Source organism: Scylla paramamosain, chromosome 1 (genome assembly GCF_035594125.1).
Source record: "Scylla paramamosain isolate STU-SP2022 chromosome 1, ASM3559412v1, whole genome shotgun sequence".
NCBI lineage: Eukaryota > Metazoa > Arthropoda > Malacostraca > Decapoda > Portunidae > Scylla > Scylla paramamosain.
Window position 1 is genome coordinate 40,994,809 of NC_087151.1, and position 17,266 is coordinate 41,012,074.

Consider the following 17,266-nt stretch of genomic DNA (forward strand, 5'->3'; position numbering starts at 1 on the left):
TCATCTACCATATATATATTAGAATCAATTTCTTCCTATTAAAAAAAAGTATATATATATATATATATATATATATATATATATATATATATATATATATATATAGGAGGAGGCAGTAGACACCTGCCGAAACGATAATTACTCCCAGTGAGGTCTAAAGCACTGTTCAGGGGATGCTGTGAACTTATCATTAAACCCAGCAGTGACCTCACTGAACGTTTCCCTTTGTGTCTCACAACACAAGGGGGCAGTCACAGCCTTCCCTCTAAAGACAACTCTCTTTCTCCACACAAAACTACAAGCACCTAATAACACACACAACCTACACTCAAAAATTTTAAAATCATCATGGCGACTCCTACACCAGCCTCGGAGTCCCCATCTGGGGAGGGGACTATAAATGTACCCAGGTCGGACTGCCTTTCTGTCGACGACCCTAAGTGTCTTGACACCCCCCTCAACTTTTTCTTCATTAACTTCTGCAACATTCGCGGTCTAAGGTCTAATTTTCAATCTGTAGAACACCACCTCTCCTCTTCTAAACCTCATCTTCTTTTTCTCACTGAAACTCAGGTGTCTGAGGCAACTGACAGTAGCCCCTTTTCTGTTCCCTCCTACTTTCTCTATCCTCATTTTCGATCCAAAGCTGGATGCTGCGTTTATGTGCGCAATGACTTAACCTGCTCTCGTGCCCACGCTCTTGAACCTTCCGAGTTTTCCACCATCTGGCTACGACTACAGAGTCACTCTCATACTAAATTTATCTGTGCTGTATACCTCTCACCTAACTCCTCTGACTATAGGAAATTCTTTGACTACTTAACTTCCAAAGTGGAGCACATTCTGACCCTCTTCCCTTTCGCAGAGATCTCCATTCTTGGAGACTTCAATGTTCACCACCAGCTTTGGCTTTCCTCTCCCTTCACTGACCATCCTGGTGAACTAGCCTACAACTTTGCTAGCCTCCATGACCTAGAGCAATTGGTGCAACACCCTACTCGTATTCCTGACCGTCTTGGAGATACGCCCAACATTCTTGACCTTTTCCTGACCTCTAATCCTTCTGCTTATGCTGTCACCCTTTCTTCTCCGTTGGGCTCCTCCGATCACAATCTCATATCTTTATCTTGTCCTACTGCTCCAATCCCTCCTCAGGATCCCCCTAGGCGAAGGTGCCTCTGGCGTTTTGCCTCTGCTAGTTGGGGGGACCTGAGGAGGTATTTTGCTGATTTTCCTTGGAATGACTACTGCTTCCGTGTCAGAGACCCGTCTTTGTGTGCTGAACGCATAACAGAGGTGATAGTGTCTGGCATGGAGGCTACATTCCTCACTCTTTTTCTCGTCCTAAACCTTCTAAACCTTGGTTTAACACAGCTTGTTCTCGTGCTATACATGATAGAGAGGTGGCCCACAAAAGGTACTTAAGCCTTCCATCATCAGAATCTCATGCACTTTATATTTCTGCCCAGAACCATGCCAAGTCTGTTTTCCAACTAGCCAAAAACTCCTTCATTAACAGAAAATGTCAAAACCTTTCAAGATCTAACTCCCCTCGTGATTTCTGGCATCTAGCCAAAAATATCTCCAATAACTTTGCTTCTTCTTCTTTCCCTCCTCTATTTTAACTAGATGGCACCACTGCTATCACATTTATTTCTAAAGCTGAACTCTTCGCTCAAACCTTTGCTAAAAACTCTACCTTGGACGATTCTGGGCTTGTTCCTCCATCTCCTCCACCCTCTGATTACTTCATGCCAACCTGTTCCTAAAAAGGGTGACCGTTCTAATCCCTCAAACTACCGTCCTATTGCTTTAATTTCCAGCCTATCTAAAGTTTTTCAATCTATCCTCAACAGGAAGATTTTTAAACATCTATCACTTGACAACCTTCTATCTGATCGCCAGTATGGGTTCCGTCAAGGCCGCTCTACTGGTGATCTTCCGGCTTTCCTTACTGAGTCTTGGTCTTCCTCTTTTAGAGATTTTGGTGAAACTTTTGCTGTTGCCTTGGACATATCAAAAGCTTTTGATAGAGTCTGGCACAAAGCTTTGATTTCCAAACTACCCTCCTACGGTTTCTATCCTTCTCTCTGCAACTTCATCTCAAGTTTCCTTTCTGACCGTTCTATTGCTGCTGTGGTAGACGGTCACTGTTCTTCTCCTAAATCTATTAACAGTGGTGTTCCTCAGGGTTCTGTCCTGTCACCCACTCTCTTCTTATTATTCATTAATGATCTTCTAAACCAAACTTCTTGTCCTATCCACTCCTATGCTGATGATACCATCCTGCACTTTTCCACGTCTTTTCATAGACGTCCAACCCTTCAGGAGGTAAACATATCACGCAGGGAAGCCACAGAACGCTTGACTTCTGATCTTTCTAAAATTTCTGATTGGGGCAGAGCAAACTTGGTATTGTTCAATGCCTCAAAAACTCAATTCCTCCATCTATCATCTCGACACAACCTTCCAGACAACTATCCCCTCTTCTTCATTGACACTCAACTGTCCCCCTCTTCTACATTGAACATCCTCGGTCTATCCTTTACTTATAATCTGAACTGGAAACTTCACATCTCATCTCTAGCTAAAACAACTTCTATGAAGTTAGGTGTTCTGAGACGTCTCCGCCAGTTTTTCTCACCCCCCCAGTTGCTAACTCTGTACAAGGGCCTTATCCGTCCATGTATGGAGTATGCTTCACATGTCTGCGGGGGTTCCACTCATGCTGCTCTTCTAGACAGGGTGGAATCAAAAGCTTTTCGTCTCATCGACTCCTCTCCTCTAACTGACTGTCTTCAGCGTCACTCTCACCGCCGCAATATTGCATATCTAGCTGTCTTTTACCGCTATTTTCATGCTAACTGCTCTTCTGATCTTGCTAACTGCATGCCTCCTCTCCTTCCGCGGCCTCGCTGCACAAGATTTTCTTCTTTCTCTCACCCCTATTCTGTCCACCTCTCTAACGCAAGAGTTAACCAGTATTCTCAATCATTCATCCCTTTCTCTGGTAAACTCTGGAACTCCTTGCCTGCTTCTGTATTTCCACCTTCCTATTCCTTCAAGAGGGAGGTTTCAAGACACTGGTCAATTTTTTACCACTGCTTTGACCCTTTTATGGTACTGGCATTTCAGTGGGCATATTTTTTTATTGGATTTTTGTTGCCCTTGGCCAGTGTCCTTCCTACATAAGAAAAAAAAAAAAAAAAAATTCTCTCTCTCTCTCTCTCTCTCTCTCTCTCTCTCTCTCTCTCTCTCTCTCTCTCTCTCTCTCTCTCTCTCTCTCTCTCTCTATATATATATATATATATATATGTATGCATATTATTTCATTTAGTTATTTAGTTTTTTTTTTTTTTGGGGGGGCGCAACTTTATCAAGCCTGAACCCATTATTTCTTGTCCTACCCTAATAACTGGGATTTTGCTTATGTCACTCTTGTTACATCCCCTATACTATTTGCTATATCCTATATAGAAAACAAAATTCTGCTGGCTACTGTTTTTTTTTATTTATTTTCCTTACTTTTTTTTTTCATCCACATGAGATACTGAAATAAAGACTTTTGTAGATGAGTCACATTATAGAAGTATCAAGATCCACTTCAAGATCAAGGGCAGAAATCAAAACAAACCACTGCATTGTACGGGGCGCATCAGCTGGCTGAGAGATGGCAGGGTATTCAAGCTGCCTCATGGTGGCATTTTTGTTTGTGTTCGTGCAAAAAGCGTGGACAGCTGGCGGAGCAGGAAATGGTAATAATTTAATCAAAATTTCCCAATGTTAATGGTATTAATGTAACCGTTCATTCAAATTTTGGAGTAATTTTTGTTGGTTTGTTTGCTTTAGCGGTGACGTGGCTTACCGTCTCGGCACATCCATACCCACTGCACAGTGAAAGACAGGGCAACACACACACACACACACACACACTGCATGACCATCTGTACAATGAAAGACACACACACACACACACACACTACATCATCTATAAAATGAAAGACCGGGCAACACACACGCGCGCGTTTGCTCTAGAAGGGAGGAAGGTCTTAGTCTGGGTGAAGTTGATGATGTCACCGCCAGCTGATGACATCACTGGATCGTTTTTTTTTTTTTTTTTTTGCATTTTCCGTTTCATTTTTTTTTTTTTATTTAATGACCATAAGAAAAATAAACCTAGATTCGAATGCTTCATATATGTTGACTTGCCATATACTTTAACTAATACTGTAAATATCAAAGCACTTCAAACCATAATAATGATAATAATGGAGACTCCGACCCACACCTCCCCTCCGAAAGTATTTTTTTATAAGTCCGCCCCCATTCCCCCCAATCCCCCCTGACCCCTCAAACAAGATAAAAAATAAGTGAAATAAGAACATTAAAAATCTAAGGAAATTTCCCTCATAATTTCAAATTTTCCTAACCTAACCTTTCCTAGCCAGAGGAGCTGTGTCCCCCTGGACCCATCCTGCTAGGACGTTAACCTAACCTAGTGGGTGGGGGGAGGGCTGCGCCACTACTCAACCTCCCCACTAGAATGTTAACCTAACCTAGCATAACCTAATCCAATGTAACCTAACCTAACTTAATCTAACCTAATGAAGGACCTCAAAATTTATACCATTTTGCCTTACCGGTGTGGTGTGGACATTCTCAGGCTGATGGAAGTGGGTACAGCTTGGCATCTTCCTTAATTAACACATGGCTCCTCTTCTTTACATCTGTGTATTGGATCTTAACCATTACTGTTGTTAAATATCCTGCATAGTGATTTTTTCTCATCAAACACTGGCACTGTTCACTTCATCTCCCTCCACCCGGTAGCCATATTAAAAAATGACAGTGAGACTCTGTCAGAATGCTTGACACATCTCTAAAACAAATGAAAAGGGTAACTGAAAATACCATGGAAACTTACAGTTGGTGACCTCATAAATGGCTTCATGAATGCCAGTGTGTGATTGGAGGGATCAGCTGTATAGATACCATGAAATCCTAATATGCCGCTACCCACAAATTCCATTTATAAACAAAAGAAAATCATCCCTTTTGACTGGTGCAGAGCTCACTGGACTTACAAAATGTCAAATTTCTCCTCACTTGTGTGCTATTGCAGCCATGTGACATCCAATTTTTTTACATTTACAGCAAGGTCACTGAACCTTCTACATGACATGTGAGGTTTGTGCTTGTATGTAACTCGGATGTGATATCCAGATTAACCAAAAAATGTTGGAGCCTTGACATGCTTAAAAACGGTTCTAAAGTTCACATATTTTATTTAACAGGAAGGGAAAACACTGAAAAATATTAACTATTTTCACAAACAATTTGAAGTTAGTTAGAAGCTGAATTAAATAAAATCAAATAAATAAATAAATTAAACAAAAAAAATTAACAGGACTATAAATCACTCTAAAGTGTATATATTAACTCAACAGGAATAAAAGAAAAAATAGAAGCAATAAAAACTTAATTGGAAGCCAAAACAAAAAAGCCATTGAAAAAAATAAATAAATAAAACACTAGGGTAGGACAGGTGAGGTAAAGTTAGGACCATGAAATATTGAGTTATGTAAATGTACTCCTAATATTTCCTAGTCAAGGTGATTCTGTTATTATCACAAAGGCCCACTCACTAATCCAACTGCCACACACTACTGTTTTTGTTGTCATCATTACCATTTTTGTTTTCACTGTAAATTTTCTCAGTAATCTTAATTTCTCTTTCTTTCCCTATGCTTTTTAACAAAGTTTAAAAGCTATTGTTAATTTATTGAGAAGACACACACACTTTTTTTTTTTCATCATTACCATTTTCATCTTCACCATGTTAAATTTTCTCAGTAACTTTAAGTGTTCTTTCATTTACTCATGTCTATGTTTCATCTTTACGAGTATATACTGGTAGAGATTTCAGTTGCTTTTCTGCTTATAATCTCTCTCTCTCTCTCCACAACACAGAGAGAATGTGGGATACATCATTAAAGATTAGACATGTTAACAAGCCATTACTGCCTAAACATAAAGGATTTACTCAAAGAATCCAGGAGATACCACACACCCACCCATCATGGTGACTTGCAAAACTGAGTGAGTGACCATGATCCTTGTGGGAAAGCTTAGCCAAAATCAAGGTCAAGGCAAAAGCTGCACTTCACAATGCTTTCTATAAAATAAAGATAAAACCAAATGTTGTGTATTGAAACTTGGGGGCCAGTAATCAACATTAAATGCTACAGGTCACATAGAGCTTAATGCTAATATGTCTGTATATCACATAATATTTTCATGCAAGTAATAAACCATTGAACATTTCACTTGTGATTATAGAGGAATAATGATATGAGGTACATACACAGTAACACAATCAATCAATCTCCCATTGTACACATTAGCTGTGTATCATAGCATCTTGTTGTGTTGCAAGGTTAGTTCACCCACCTAGACTGGCTGAGAATGGCAGCAGAGAGCAGTGTATAAAAAAAAAAAAAAAATCTGGTGTTTATTGTTCACTTGTGTATATATTAGCTGCCCATCATAATCTCACACTGTGGTGCCAGGCTGCTTCACTCAACCAGTGTGGCAACACTACAGCAGAAATTCATAGCTGGAAACTCAGCAGCAAGATCCAGCCAGGCAGGACCCACATTTTCCATGAGTGCCTAATATTTTGAGTGTGGGAAGGAGGAATCTGAACTTATCATTTGTAACCTAACTGTCACTTACCAAGTTGAGTTGCAGCACAGGTGGGACACTTTTCACCCAATAATTTGTGTCAGTGCTGAGACATTTTGCACCACAGTGAGGCCATTCATACTTCTGCTGGAACATTTCATAACTGATGGCTGTTAATAATTATTTGGTACTTCTCTGATTCTTCTCACTGGAGAAGTTCTATTGTAGTTAACTCATATTTTTCCCCTTGTATATTTTTTTTGTCATAAAACAATTTCTGCCCTCATTTACTATTATCCCTAGATATTTTAATTGATCTTTCATGGGTTTCACTTTTATCCTTTACATGAGAGTTGTAATTTTTTTATTGTTAAAAAATATAATTTTTCTTTTGATAATTATCAGATTTTTTTCCTGTGTAACTATATTATCATCATATATAAAAATTAAACATAAAATATACCAAAAGTCATGCATAATTATTCATCATGCATGAAAGTGAACACTCAGGAGCATGGTTGATAGTCGGTCTGTAAAGGAAAGCATATCTCATCAGGGCATTGGGGGATATTTTATTCTGGGCACATGGCTCCCACAAACTGAAGATGCGAGCTTGGTTGCAAAGAGTATGCATGGATTGACAAGACTTCAGCTTCCCTTGAGAAACCAGCCTCACTTGCAGTGGCAGTAGGGCTTACCTGAGAATCCCCTGAATTAAATAACACTGAACACAAACCACTGGTGAGAAAGATCCACAACAAACTCCAATAAACACCTTGCAAACACTACTGCTGTGAAGAAATTATTATTACAAGGTTAGATCAGCTTGTTAGGCAAAATCTGGGAAATATCTTGAATGTTTTTGGGGTGCATTCAAGTTTAGTAGGTGAAATTTTCTGGATTTGATGAATTGAAATTGAACAGTGTTTCATACTTATTTTTCCCCAGATACTATTATGCCTTTCAGACAGTTAATTTATGGCAACTCTTTCACAGATTACATCATTTATTGTTTCTGTACTGAATAATTATAAAGAGCCATTAGTTATGAAATGTCTCAGCTGAAGTATGAATCACATCATTATGGTATGAATTGTCTCTGTCCTTATGCAAATTATTGGGTGTGGTGGTGTGGTGTGAACTGATGCTATGAAATGACCATGTTACAAAATAAGCTGCACTCAATCTAGGATATGAGTAGAGCATGGATAATATGCATTTGACTATGACAAAGAAGGAAAGGAATCTTGGAGTTTTCATCATCACTAATCTAAAATCAATTGTACAAGTTTCTTAAGAATTTAAGATGGAAATAGTGGCAGAATCAAGTAAGCATTCAATTAGTGAAATAGCTATTTACTCTTCAAGATCAGAATTTTATTGTATGATTTTGTTCAGTTTCAAATATTTTCAGCCTTACATTAACAGCATGTGATTAAACTAAGAAAACAAACACTTTTCAGGTCTTGGAGAGCTGTATGAGTGGCACACACTGGAAGAGGGTCTACAGATATCACAGAAGACTGGGAAGCCCCTTATGCTGATTATTCATAAGTCTTGGTGTGGTGCATGCAAAGGTTTGTGCCACAGGTTTGTGCTAACCATGTCAGTGGACAGGATCATACTTTATGATGTATTTCCTCATAGCAGGTCCATGTTAACCTTGTTTATGAAAATGGGCACTTTCTGAATAAGGATGACTATGCCCTATGCAATAAATCTGAGATCCATTACATTAGACTCAATTGAATATAGGATTTGCTGTCATCTTGAGCAGCTTTTATGTGAGAGAAGACTTGAAAATCTGAAGCTGGAAACATGAGAAGAAAGAAGAGAGAGGTGATGTGTTGTTGATTAAAATGGTAAAGGAACTGTAGGAAGTGGATTTGTACATTTGGTGAGGGATAACAGGGAAGAATAAGGGGATACGGATAGGAAATATTTGCAGATTTAGCTTCCCAAACAGGAATCGGAAAGAACTGGAGATGAAAATGGTGAAAGCAAGAAACAATCATAATTTTAAAAGAAAGTAGAAGACAGCACATGTAGGATGAAGAGAGCACAAACTTAGTTCACATTATACTTACTGCATACAATGAGGTGACCTTGCTAGGTAAGGTACGTAAATACAAATAATCTGAAATGTATGTATAAAGTTAAAATCTGAAATTTGATTAGGTAATGTTTGGCCAGAGAGAATGAGATGGAACAGTATGTAGAAGTAATTTTCTGAAATAGTATTTATGTACATGTGTCTTTACAGCTTTCAAACCTAAGTTTGCTGAGTCTGCTGCAGCACTGGAGTTGAGTAAGCATTTTGTGATGGTGAACACAATGGACAAGGAAGAGCCAAAGGAGTCCAAATATGAACCTGATGGGGGATATATCCCCAGAATTCTCTTCATTGGTATGTTTGTGATTTTAACTTATCTGTTCTGATTGTCAGTCAAAAACTGCACTTTTCACATGACCTTCACTGTTGGGCATTTTGAGCAGGTGTACTGTATATGGATGTTTCATTTCTAACACACCAGTGAAGTGTTTATCAATCACAGAGGGCTCAACTGAATTTAATTTTGAAATTTAGTAATTGTGCTATATCACATGTAGCAAAATATAAATAAATAAGTAAATAGAATAAAGTAGAATAAGTAAATAAATAAATAAAATAAAAAATAAATCTGTCTGACATATAAGATTTTAATTTATGCATTACTTTGAAAAATATTATGTCTCCTCTCCAAAAAAAAATCAAGGTAACATTTTTACTTTTGCTATGATGTATCTGTATGAATTTCCTCTCCAATAAATAGTAATAGGAAAGAAGCTACAATGCTTTCTGGAAATGATCAGACAAGGAAATCTGCTACAAAAACTATCATGAGACTGATGGGCTTTGTTTACCCACAATCAGGTACAATGCACATTTACTACACCCATATGTAGACAGGTAAAAGCAACCATTCTTGTAAATGCTTGGCTTGTCATCCAAACTTTGATGACTTGAATTATATTTTTCTGAATATTTAGTTACCTTTTTCAATTATATGCAAAATCATATTGACATTTGTTCCAAAAATTCCCATGACATGCAAAGTTGTCATTGGAACATGAAATGGTTAAGATGAAATGTTGGTAGAAAATCAAATAAAGCATGTGATCTAACTATTTCAGACTTCCTGAATAGAATATCATGAAATTTCATCTATATCTTTGCTTTAATGATGAGTTATGTTCCCACATGTAGTCTTTATAAACCAACTTACCAACTGAGAAATATGACCTGCAGATGAGCTCACAAGCATTAGTTTATGTAAAGTGCATGTTGAATACAACATAATATTCCAAGTGTTGATCATCCTTCCTTCTACCCAGATTCCAAGGGAGATGTGCGGCCAGAGATCTACAACAAAAATGGTAACCCAGAGTATAAGTTCTTTTATCATGATGACAAGAGTGTTGTGGAGTCAATGAAGCAGGCAAAGGAGCTGCTGACAGCACACACAGACAGAGGTAATGAACTTTGACATTCTGGCAACATTAGTAAGCTGTGTGTAGGTAAATATAAGAACATATTGTACTGACACGTTTTATAATTTGTAATAGAATTACTTGACACCCAACTATGGTTTCCTTTTTGACTTGCCTCAACTACTTGTAAGCCTCATTTCTTCCCAAACAGGCAATGTGCTCTTACAGTGTTTCATCCAAGAGACTTGATAGCTCTAGTCATGTTCTCATTTACTTATCTATTCCTGCTTATCAAATGAATAGTTTTCCTGGCCATTTTAGGCATTTAGGTGGCATCTTCCAGGAATGTTCAACTGGATGGTGGTTGCAGCACCAGAGTTACTCATGTATAATTCGTAAGTGGAAAATTCCACTTTGTATGTTGATAGAAAAAAATAAAGCAAATAAAATAGATAAATAGATAAATAAATTAATAAAATAATTGTGAGTGAAGCAAAATTTACTATGGAGGTTGTTTCGTCTTGAGTGGCCTGGTCTGACCATAATGTTATTCAAACATTAATGTTTTCTGAACTATGCAGCCGATCATAATGAAATTAGCATCATATGATAGCACAACTCCATCAATTTTATATGACATAGCTTTCATCTCTTCTATTGGGGGAAGTCAATGGGTAACTTGCAAAAAGTAGAACAGTGTTGAAAATGGGATTTCTCAAAACTACTCAACCAATTTTAATGAAATTTAAGAGGTGTCATGTTGTTATAATTTTAATAAAATTTATGTCAGCTTTGAAGTAGTGCTGCACATGTACTAAGTCATAATTCCAGCTTTTGAACTAATTAACTTAAGCTCAAATTTTGTTGGTAATAAGAGTAATACAAGTTATAATGAATAAAAAAAAACACGTCAAATTTCCAACACTACTGCACGTGCAAAAAAATACAACATAAAACTTTTTTGTAAAGTGACTGTCAGTTTTCTACAATTTTCACAACTTCCTATTGTCTCAACGAGAGTGGATGGATACCACTGAACACAGAATGAAAGTAGAATGAAATTTCCTATCCAGCAGTATATAGTGCAACCATTGGGCTCTTGCAAAGTTTTGAGCTAGAGTGATTTGAATATTGAGAAAGTGCATGATGTGCAAGGTGCTTCCACTGTTGCATTACTGACAGCTTCACTTGTCAATCACCTTCCAGGCATTTTACTGGTAATAATTAATTAAAAATAGATAAAATGAAAATAAGAAAAAAAGGTTTATCAGTTTGCATGCTTGTATTTCCTTAGTTTTTTTCCTATACTTGCTTTTTGTAAGTAGCTTCTTCTAGCTTAATGGATCCATCCATCCATGTCATATATATATATATATATATATATATATATATATATATATATATATATATATATATATATATATATATATATATATATTAGTATGTAAATAATGTGTGTGTTCACGTATGTTTACAGAATATATATACGCGTGTATGTACTGTAGCATCTTAAAATTGACTAAATAAAAAATTTAAATTGTGAGGCTGCAAAATCACATATAATATTCATATTTGTAGTAATCATGTACATATATATATATACAAGGCTGGTAGTCCCATACAGGGTGAGCCAGACAAATTATATGCACAATTTAATATGCTGCTGCTTTGAGGTTTTGTTAGTAAAATATTACTTCAAATCCAATGCATTTCATTCATGCAAGTTGTAAGCAGAACATGCATTATGATATAATACAGTATGAAATTACACTTGGTACAAATAAAAGGATGGTGAAACTTCTTGACCTGTCAATAGTTTAGTGTAATGTGTGCGTGTGCATGCTTGTGCATATTTGTGAGTGAGCTTTTTGTCCCTCTAGTCACTTTGAGAAGTTACCTAAGTATACAAACAGATGATCCAGGTAATGAAGTGTATGAATAGATGATACATGACAGTTCAAAAGTACTTTTAAAAATTTCTTTTATACCAAACACTGAAGCATACTGTACTTACACTGAACATCTGCATCAGTCACAGTTATAGGCCTGTTTCATACACATGAGCCCAAGGTGCACTCAGTATGTTAACTTTGATTTGGTCATTGGGATAAATGATTCTGTTTCAGCCCTTCCTAAAGTTTATATAACTATTAATTTGCAACTACACATTCTTGATTAGAGCTGGAGAGATATTGTCACACATTATGAATGTGGCACACAGCATACATGATACTTTTCCCCCACTTATGAATTACAATATATTAATTCTACCTTCAACCGCTGTTTGCTTTGACTGTAAACCATAAGATGGACCAAAAGAAACGAGATAAAAACTGAGAAGGAAAAAATACAAATAAATAAATAAATAAATAATAATAATAATAATAATAATAATAATAATAATAAAATAATTTCATTAATAAAGAAATTAAAATTTAAAAGTGAATAAAATGTAGGATTTTTATTTGAAGTTAGGACCTCTGTTTTTACAAGTATTTTATTGTTTTCTGTTACTTCCATTCACAAGCTTTACATATCGGCAAGGTAGATGATAAGAATGTAAGACCATCCTAAATACAGCAGTATACTGTAAATACTGTAAAGGAAAAGTGATGTACATATAATAATCTGCAGGAATTTAACTGTGGCTCACATAGCATATAAATGTTTCTAATTAGAATTAGAATGAACACAATGCAACTACTGTTAAGGTACTTAAAACCATCACTTTACCCCTCTATGTGATAACTTTAAAGATGGTAAGATTCTCAAATCTATACATGGGTACATTAAAAAGTGGGAATCTTCAAGGTGTTTTGCCATTGTATACAAGACACTTGATAAAACTCTGTTGATTTCATTTCACCATTGTTCATATTTCATGAGCCCAAATCTTCAATCATTTCTTTCTTTTTCTTTGCTTCTTGCAAACCTATGTTGCATATTCAAATACCATGAAAAAGATGATTGGATAATTAACTTTATGCTCACTGAAGCTAAAAACGGTAAAATGTTTTATTAGTTTTCAACTAAGTGACTCATATAAAGGGCATGATTTTCACTTTGTACACCATCACTGAACAAAAATGTTATTTTACTCACACAACACTACTATATTCATAAGAAACAATTACTTGATCCTCCAAACACCTCTTTATACTCTTTATACATAAAGTGCAGTGATGATATACTGTATAAGCCAAAACTTATATAATGGATTTTCTTGACAACATAGCAGACAACATTAATTACTTCTCTTTTGGGCTATACATATTGAAAATAGGCACTTTTCTCAAAGGTCTAAATTGATATTAGCTGAAAGTTGTTTTTTAATGCATAAACTATGCACTTATGTCATTCCCTTCACAACCTATTTGTTCATTTCCTGATATTGCATGAAATAAAATTAACTAAAACAGCTGGGGAAAAAACAAAAAAATAAAAAGATTTGTATAAAAATAACAAACATTCACACAGTGTTGGCAATGTATCTTGCAGAGTTTGACACCTGGTGCTTGTCACAGCATAAGCAAAATTAACTATGCCACAAGAATGCTTGTTCTTGGACACAATGTATTCTTATCTTCAGACCAGAAGAGTGAGCAGTGCTCCTTCACCCAATGCACAAACCAGAGATCAGTTGCATGGTTGTTTTACAGAATATGAAACTACATAAACTTCTCCCCTTATCAGACACTACCAAAGTTTGTGCAGGAATTGTGGGACTTATGCAAATCAATGTAAATCTACATGAATGAGAACATAACATTCTTAGTGATTTTGTAAGTTTTAAGAATCAGATTTGCACATGTCAACAGTATAATTATATATTGTTAGAGCCTAATGCTCAACATATTATTCATCAGACTACCTCTGAAATGAAAAGAAAAAAAGTAACAAAGGTAGACATATTAATTTATGTCACCAATATATAATCAACCTTAAGCCATTTTGTCATCCTACCAAGAAAGAAACACTAACAATGCTTAACTGTGATTCAAAAAGCTGACAAGAGGCACATTTACATCTTAACTGCAACACTTACAGCAATGCCTGGCGGCTATATAGAAATGTTTACACTTCTCCTTGATGGGAATAATCTTATCAGCTATATAATTAGCAATAGTGCTATACAATGTGGGGCACATTCACTGGGGATTCTATACATATGAGATTCCATTTTACCATTGCACACATATGATGTGACGTTGGCAGTTTGCAGTATTCCACTTTAGATGAGGCACAGTCCACCACAGCTCCTGGGAGTCCTTTTTCTCAATACACTGAGCTGCAGTGCCTTGCTTCACTTTTTTCTTTCTTTTTTTTTTTTTTTTCGAGCACAGAGATCTGCCCAACAAAAGTGGCAAAAATTGTAACCAATTTATATCACCCAAGCTTAGCAAACTGTTTATATATAATTTACTTTTCTTATGCAGTGTTGAATAATACATATAGAGGAATAAAAATGCTGCCATTTGGCATGACAAAGACACCTTACCATGAAAACATTACTTTGCATTTTATAAGCTATCAATTCAACATCTTAAATACACTAAATTAGACATACAGTAGACTTTCAGTTATCTTCCTCTACAGTACCAATTAAATGCATTATATATATATATATATATATATATATATATATATATATATATATATATATATATATATATATATATATATATATATATATATATATAAAATGCATTAGGATTTCAAAGTCTGCATTTTACATGACTAAATGGTAGTAGACAGTCACTTATGCCAAGCTTAGTAACAGCTTCCTAGGTCCCTCAATCCATCCTGTGCCAGTACAAAGTAATTTTACAAATGAGGAATGATTATGAAAATTAAATGTATAACTAACAGTACTGTTAACAGTACTACATTCCTTGACATTAGTATCTTCATGGGAAAGAGTTCATCTGTACCACCAAACTGCTGACCCTGTGAGATCTGATCTAATCCAGGGTAGATATTCAAAAGTCTACTGTGTTCAGCTTCATGACCTTACATTAAAAGGCCATTGAATATCTGACTATCCTACAAAGACTTCTGAGGTAAATCATCACTACACAAACTAATATGGATGGAACTTTGTATCATATACAATACCTATCAACCACAAAATTCTAGCTTTTACCATGGCCAATCTTTTAAATTTAGTTATCACTAGCATTTTAATAGTATAATTTCAGTGCTAATCTTCACAGTTGATTACCTGTTCTGATGAAGGCTTACATTTTCCACTATTCTTTTATTATCAATTTATCTCCTAAAATGCAAATAAAAAATTGTGTTATTCAGACACATAATCCAAAATCACAGAAACAAGTAAAACAGAACGACAAATAAAATAAAAAAATGTTTCTGTAAAAATCTGTCAGCTTATACAAAACTGACATAAAAATATAATAAAGTACTAATCCAGATAAGGGACCACTGGAAGGTAGGCATTGACAGGTACATGGCCTTGGTAGAAGATAGAGAACAGCCACGGGGCAATGCTAGTCTAGACAAATGTAGCCACCGCTGATGGTGACTTGTCCTCAGTTGGTGGCCTCCTCCTGCCAGTGGCTTGTCCATACTGCCCAATAAATGAGCCATCCTCTGTGAACCTTCCTGAAATACAGATGCATTAATTAAATCTTAGTTAATTTTCAGGCTAAATTTTGCAATTATTCAACTTTGTGCAACAAATTCTATTCATATAATTAACAACATTCTTGTTTGAGTTAATTACATAATATGCATTCCACGATGCAGTGAGTGTTACACTAAACATTTAACTTAAAGTAAGTTTGCAATGGCTCACCTGTTTTGCTTGAAAAATGGTACATGCTTTCTCAATCAATATCCTCAAAAAATATTGTTAACTGCTACAACAGGCACACACATGTTAGTGGCCACCAGAATGATGCAAACAATCAATACTTTGCAATGATGTAGACTATGATAATATTATGACATTCTTGGTACAAGATGACCAGCATACATGCACATGAGAAACTTAAATTTCTTTCACACATGTATTTTATCAGATACCTGAAAATCTGCTTTCTTCACTTTAAAGTAACTTTAATATTTTAAATCCACTATCTGGTATTAAACAATCTGATCAGAGTGATATATAGGCCTCACAAGTTCCATGACTTCTTTCTTCTGTAAATCTTGTATGAATCCATATACTTATACATTATGATTAAAGTGTCTGCTCATTATGACACTTACGGCAAAATCTCACATTTTTTTAGCTTCCTTTTCCAGTAAATTCTCCAGTCCCCCTGAACCGGTGATATGCCAATGGTCTGATAGCACCCAAGCAAGAATGTAGAAACCCAGATAAATGGAAACTGCCTTATGCACGTCTAGTTTTCTATTGGTACTTTTTAACTTTTACACATGATCGCACATCTTGCTAATTTTAAATTTTGATTTAATCATGATCATTTTCTCTTTTTCATTCACTTTTAAGCACAACAGAGTGTAATAAATATTCAGCTTCAAGTAAACTTGGTTACTGCAAATAAATTAATCCACTGAAGCAGTTCCCAATCCAGTTTGCATGTATGCACATGCACACACACACTACTCCAGTTCAGAAGAATCACATACTTGTGAAAAAGGGCATGGAGGGAGATTCTTTGATCACTTATCTATTTTACCTCTCTGACACCTCACCCTCTTAAGGGGTATCCCAACAAACAAGATGGCTACAACAAAAGAGCCACCACCTCTCCTAATCCAAACATTCCCTTCATGCTTGCTCAAGTGCTCTGCCTAGACTGTTACACCTGCACTCCTCTACCTTGTCCTTCCACCATCCAAATGCTCTTCTTTTCCTATTAACAACTTCCTCAATTTCACTTCCATACACTTAAGAATTATTCACTCTTCACCCTTTTAATATGGTCCAACCATCTAAGTGTGTTCTTTTCTAGGCATTCCATCACTCCACACCACTCCATTTACACAAATACTCATATCCTATTTTTTTCTATGTCTTCATTGTTCTAACCCTCATCTTGTCACTCTCTCTTAAATCATTCATTTCCACAATATGCACCCTTGATGGTTGTGCCCTATTCCATGTCAAACTCTTCTGATCTTT

At 35.9% G+C, this 17,266-nt stretch overlaps 2 protein-coding genes across 4 annotated transcripts in view; one reads left to right on the forward strand and one right to left on the reverse strand.

Moving 5' to 3' along the window:
* Positions 1 to 3,597: 3,597 nt before the first annotated feature.
* LOC135105694 (thioredoxin domain-containing protein 12-like) lies at positions 3,598 to 10,307 on the forward strand. Its single transcript, XM_064014086.1, has 4 exons — positions 3,598 to 3,755; positions 8,148 to 8,261; positions 8,948 to 9,091; positions 10,060 to 10,307. Exons 1-4 carry the CDS (start codon positions 3,671 to 3,673, stop codon positions 10,209 to 10,211), a joined length of 495 nt encoding a protein of 164 aa, XP_063870156.1. The 5' UTR covers positions 3,598 to 3,670; the 3' UTR covers positions 10,212 to 10,307.
* A 2,329-nt stretch (positions 10,308 to 12,636) lies between these two features.
* The window catches only part of LOC135105675 (neuroglian-like), a 73,127-nt gene continuing 68,497 nt past the window's right edge, over positions 12,637 to 17,266 (reverse strand). For all 3 annotated transcript variants that reach the window (XM_064014063.1, XM_064014074.1, XM_064014069.1), the window contains one exon: positions 12,637 to 15,777. In XM_064014063.1, the coding sequence (XP_063870133.1) occupies positions 15,668 to 15,777 (110 nt within the window). In that variant the 3' untranslated portion in view covers positions 12,637 to 15,667. The remainder of the gene's footprint in view (positions 15,778 to 17,266) is intronic.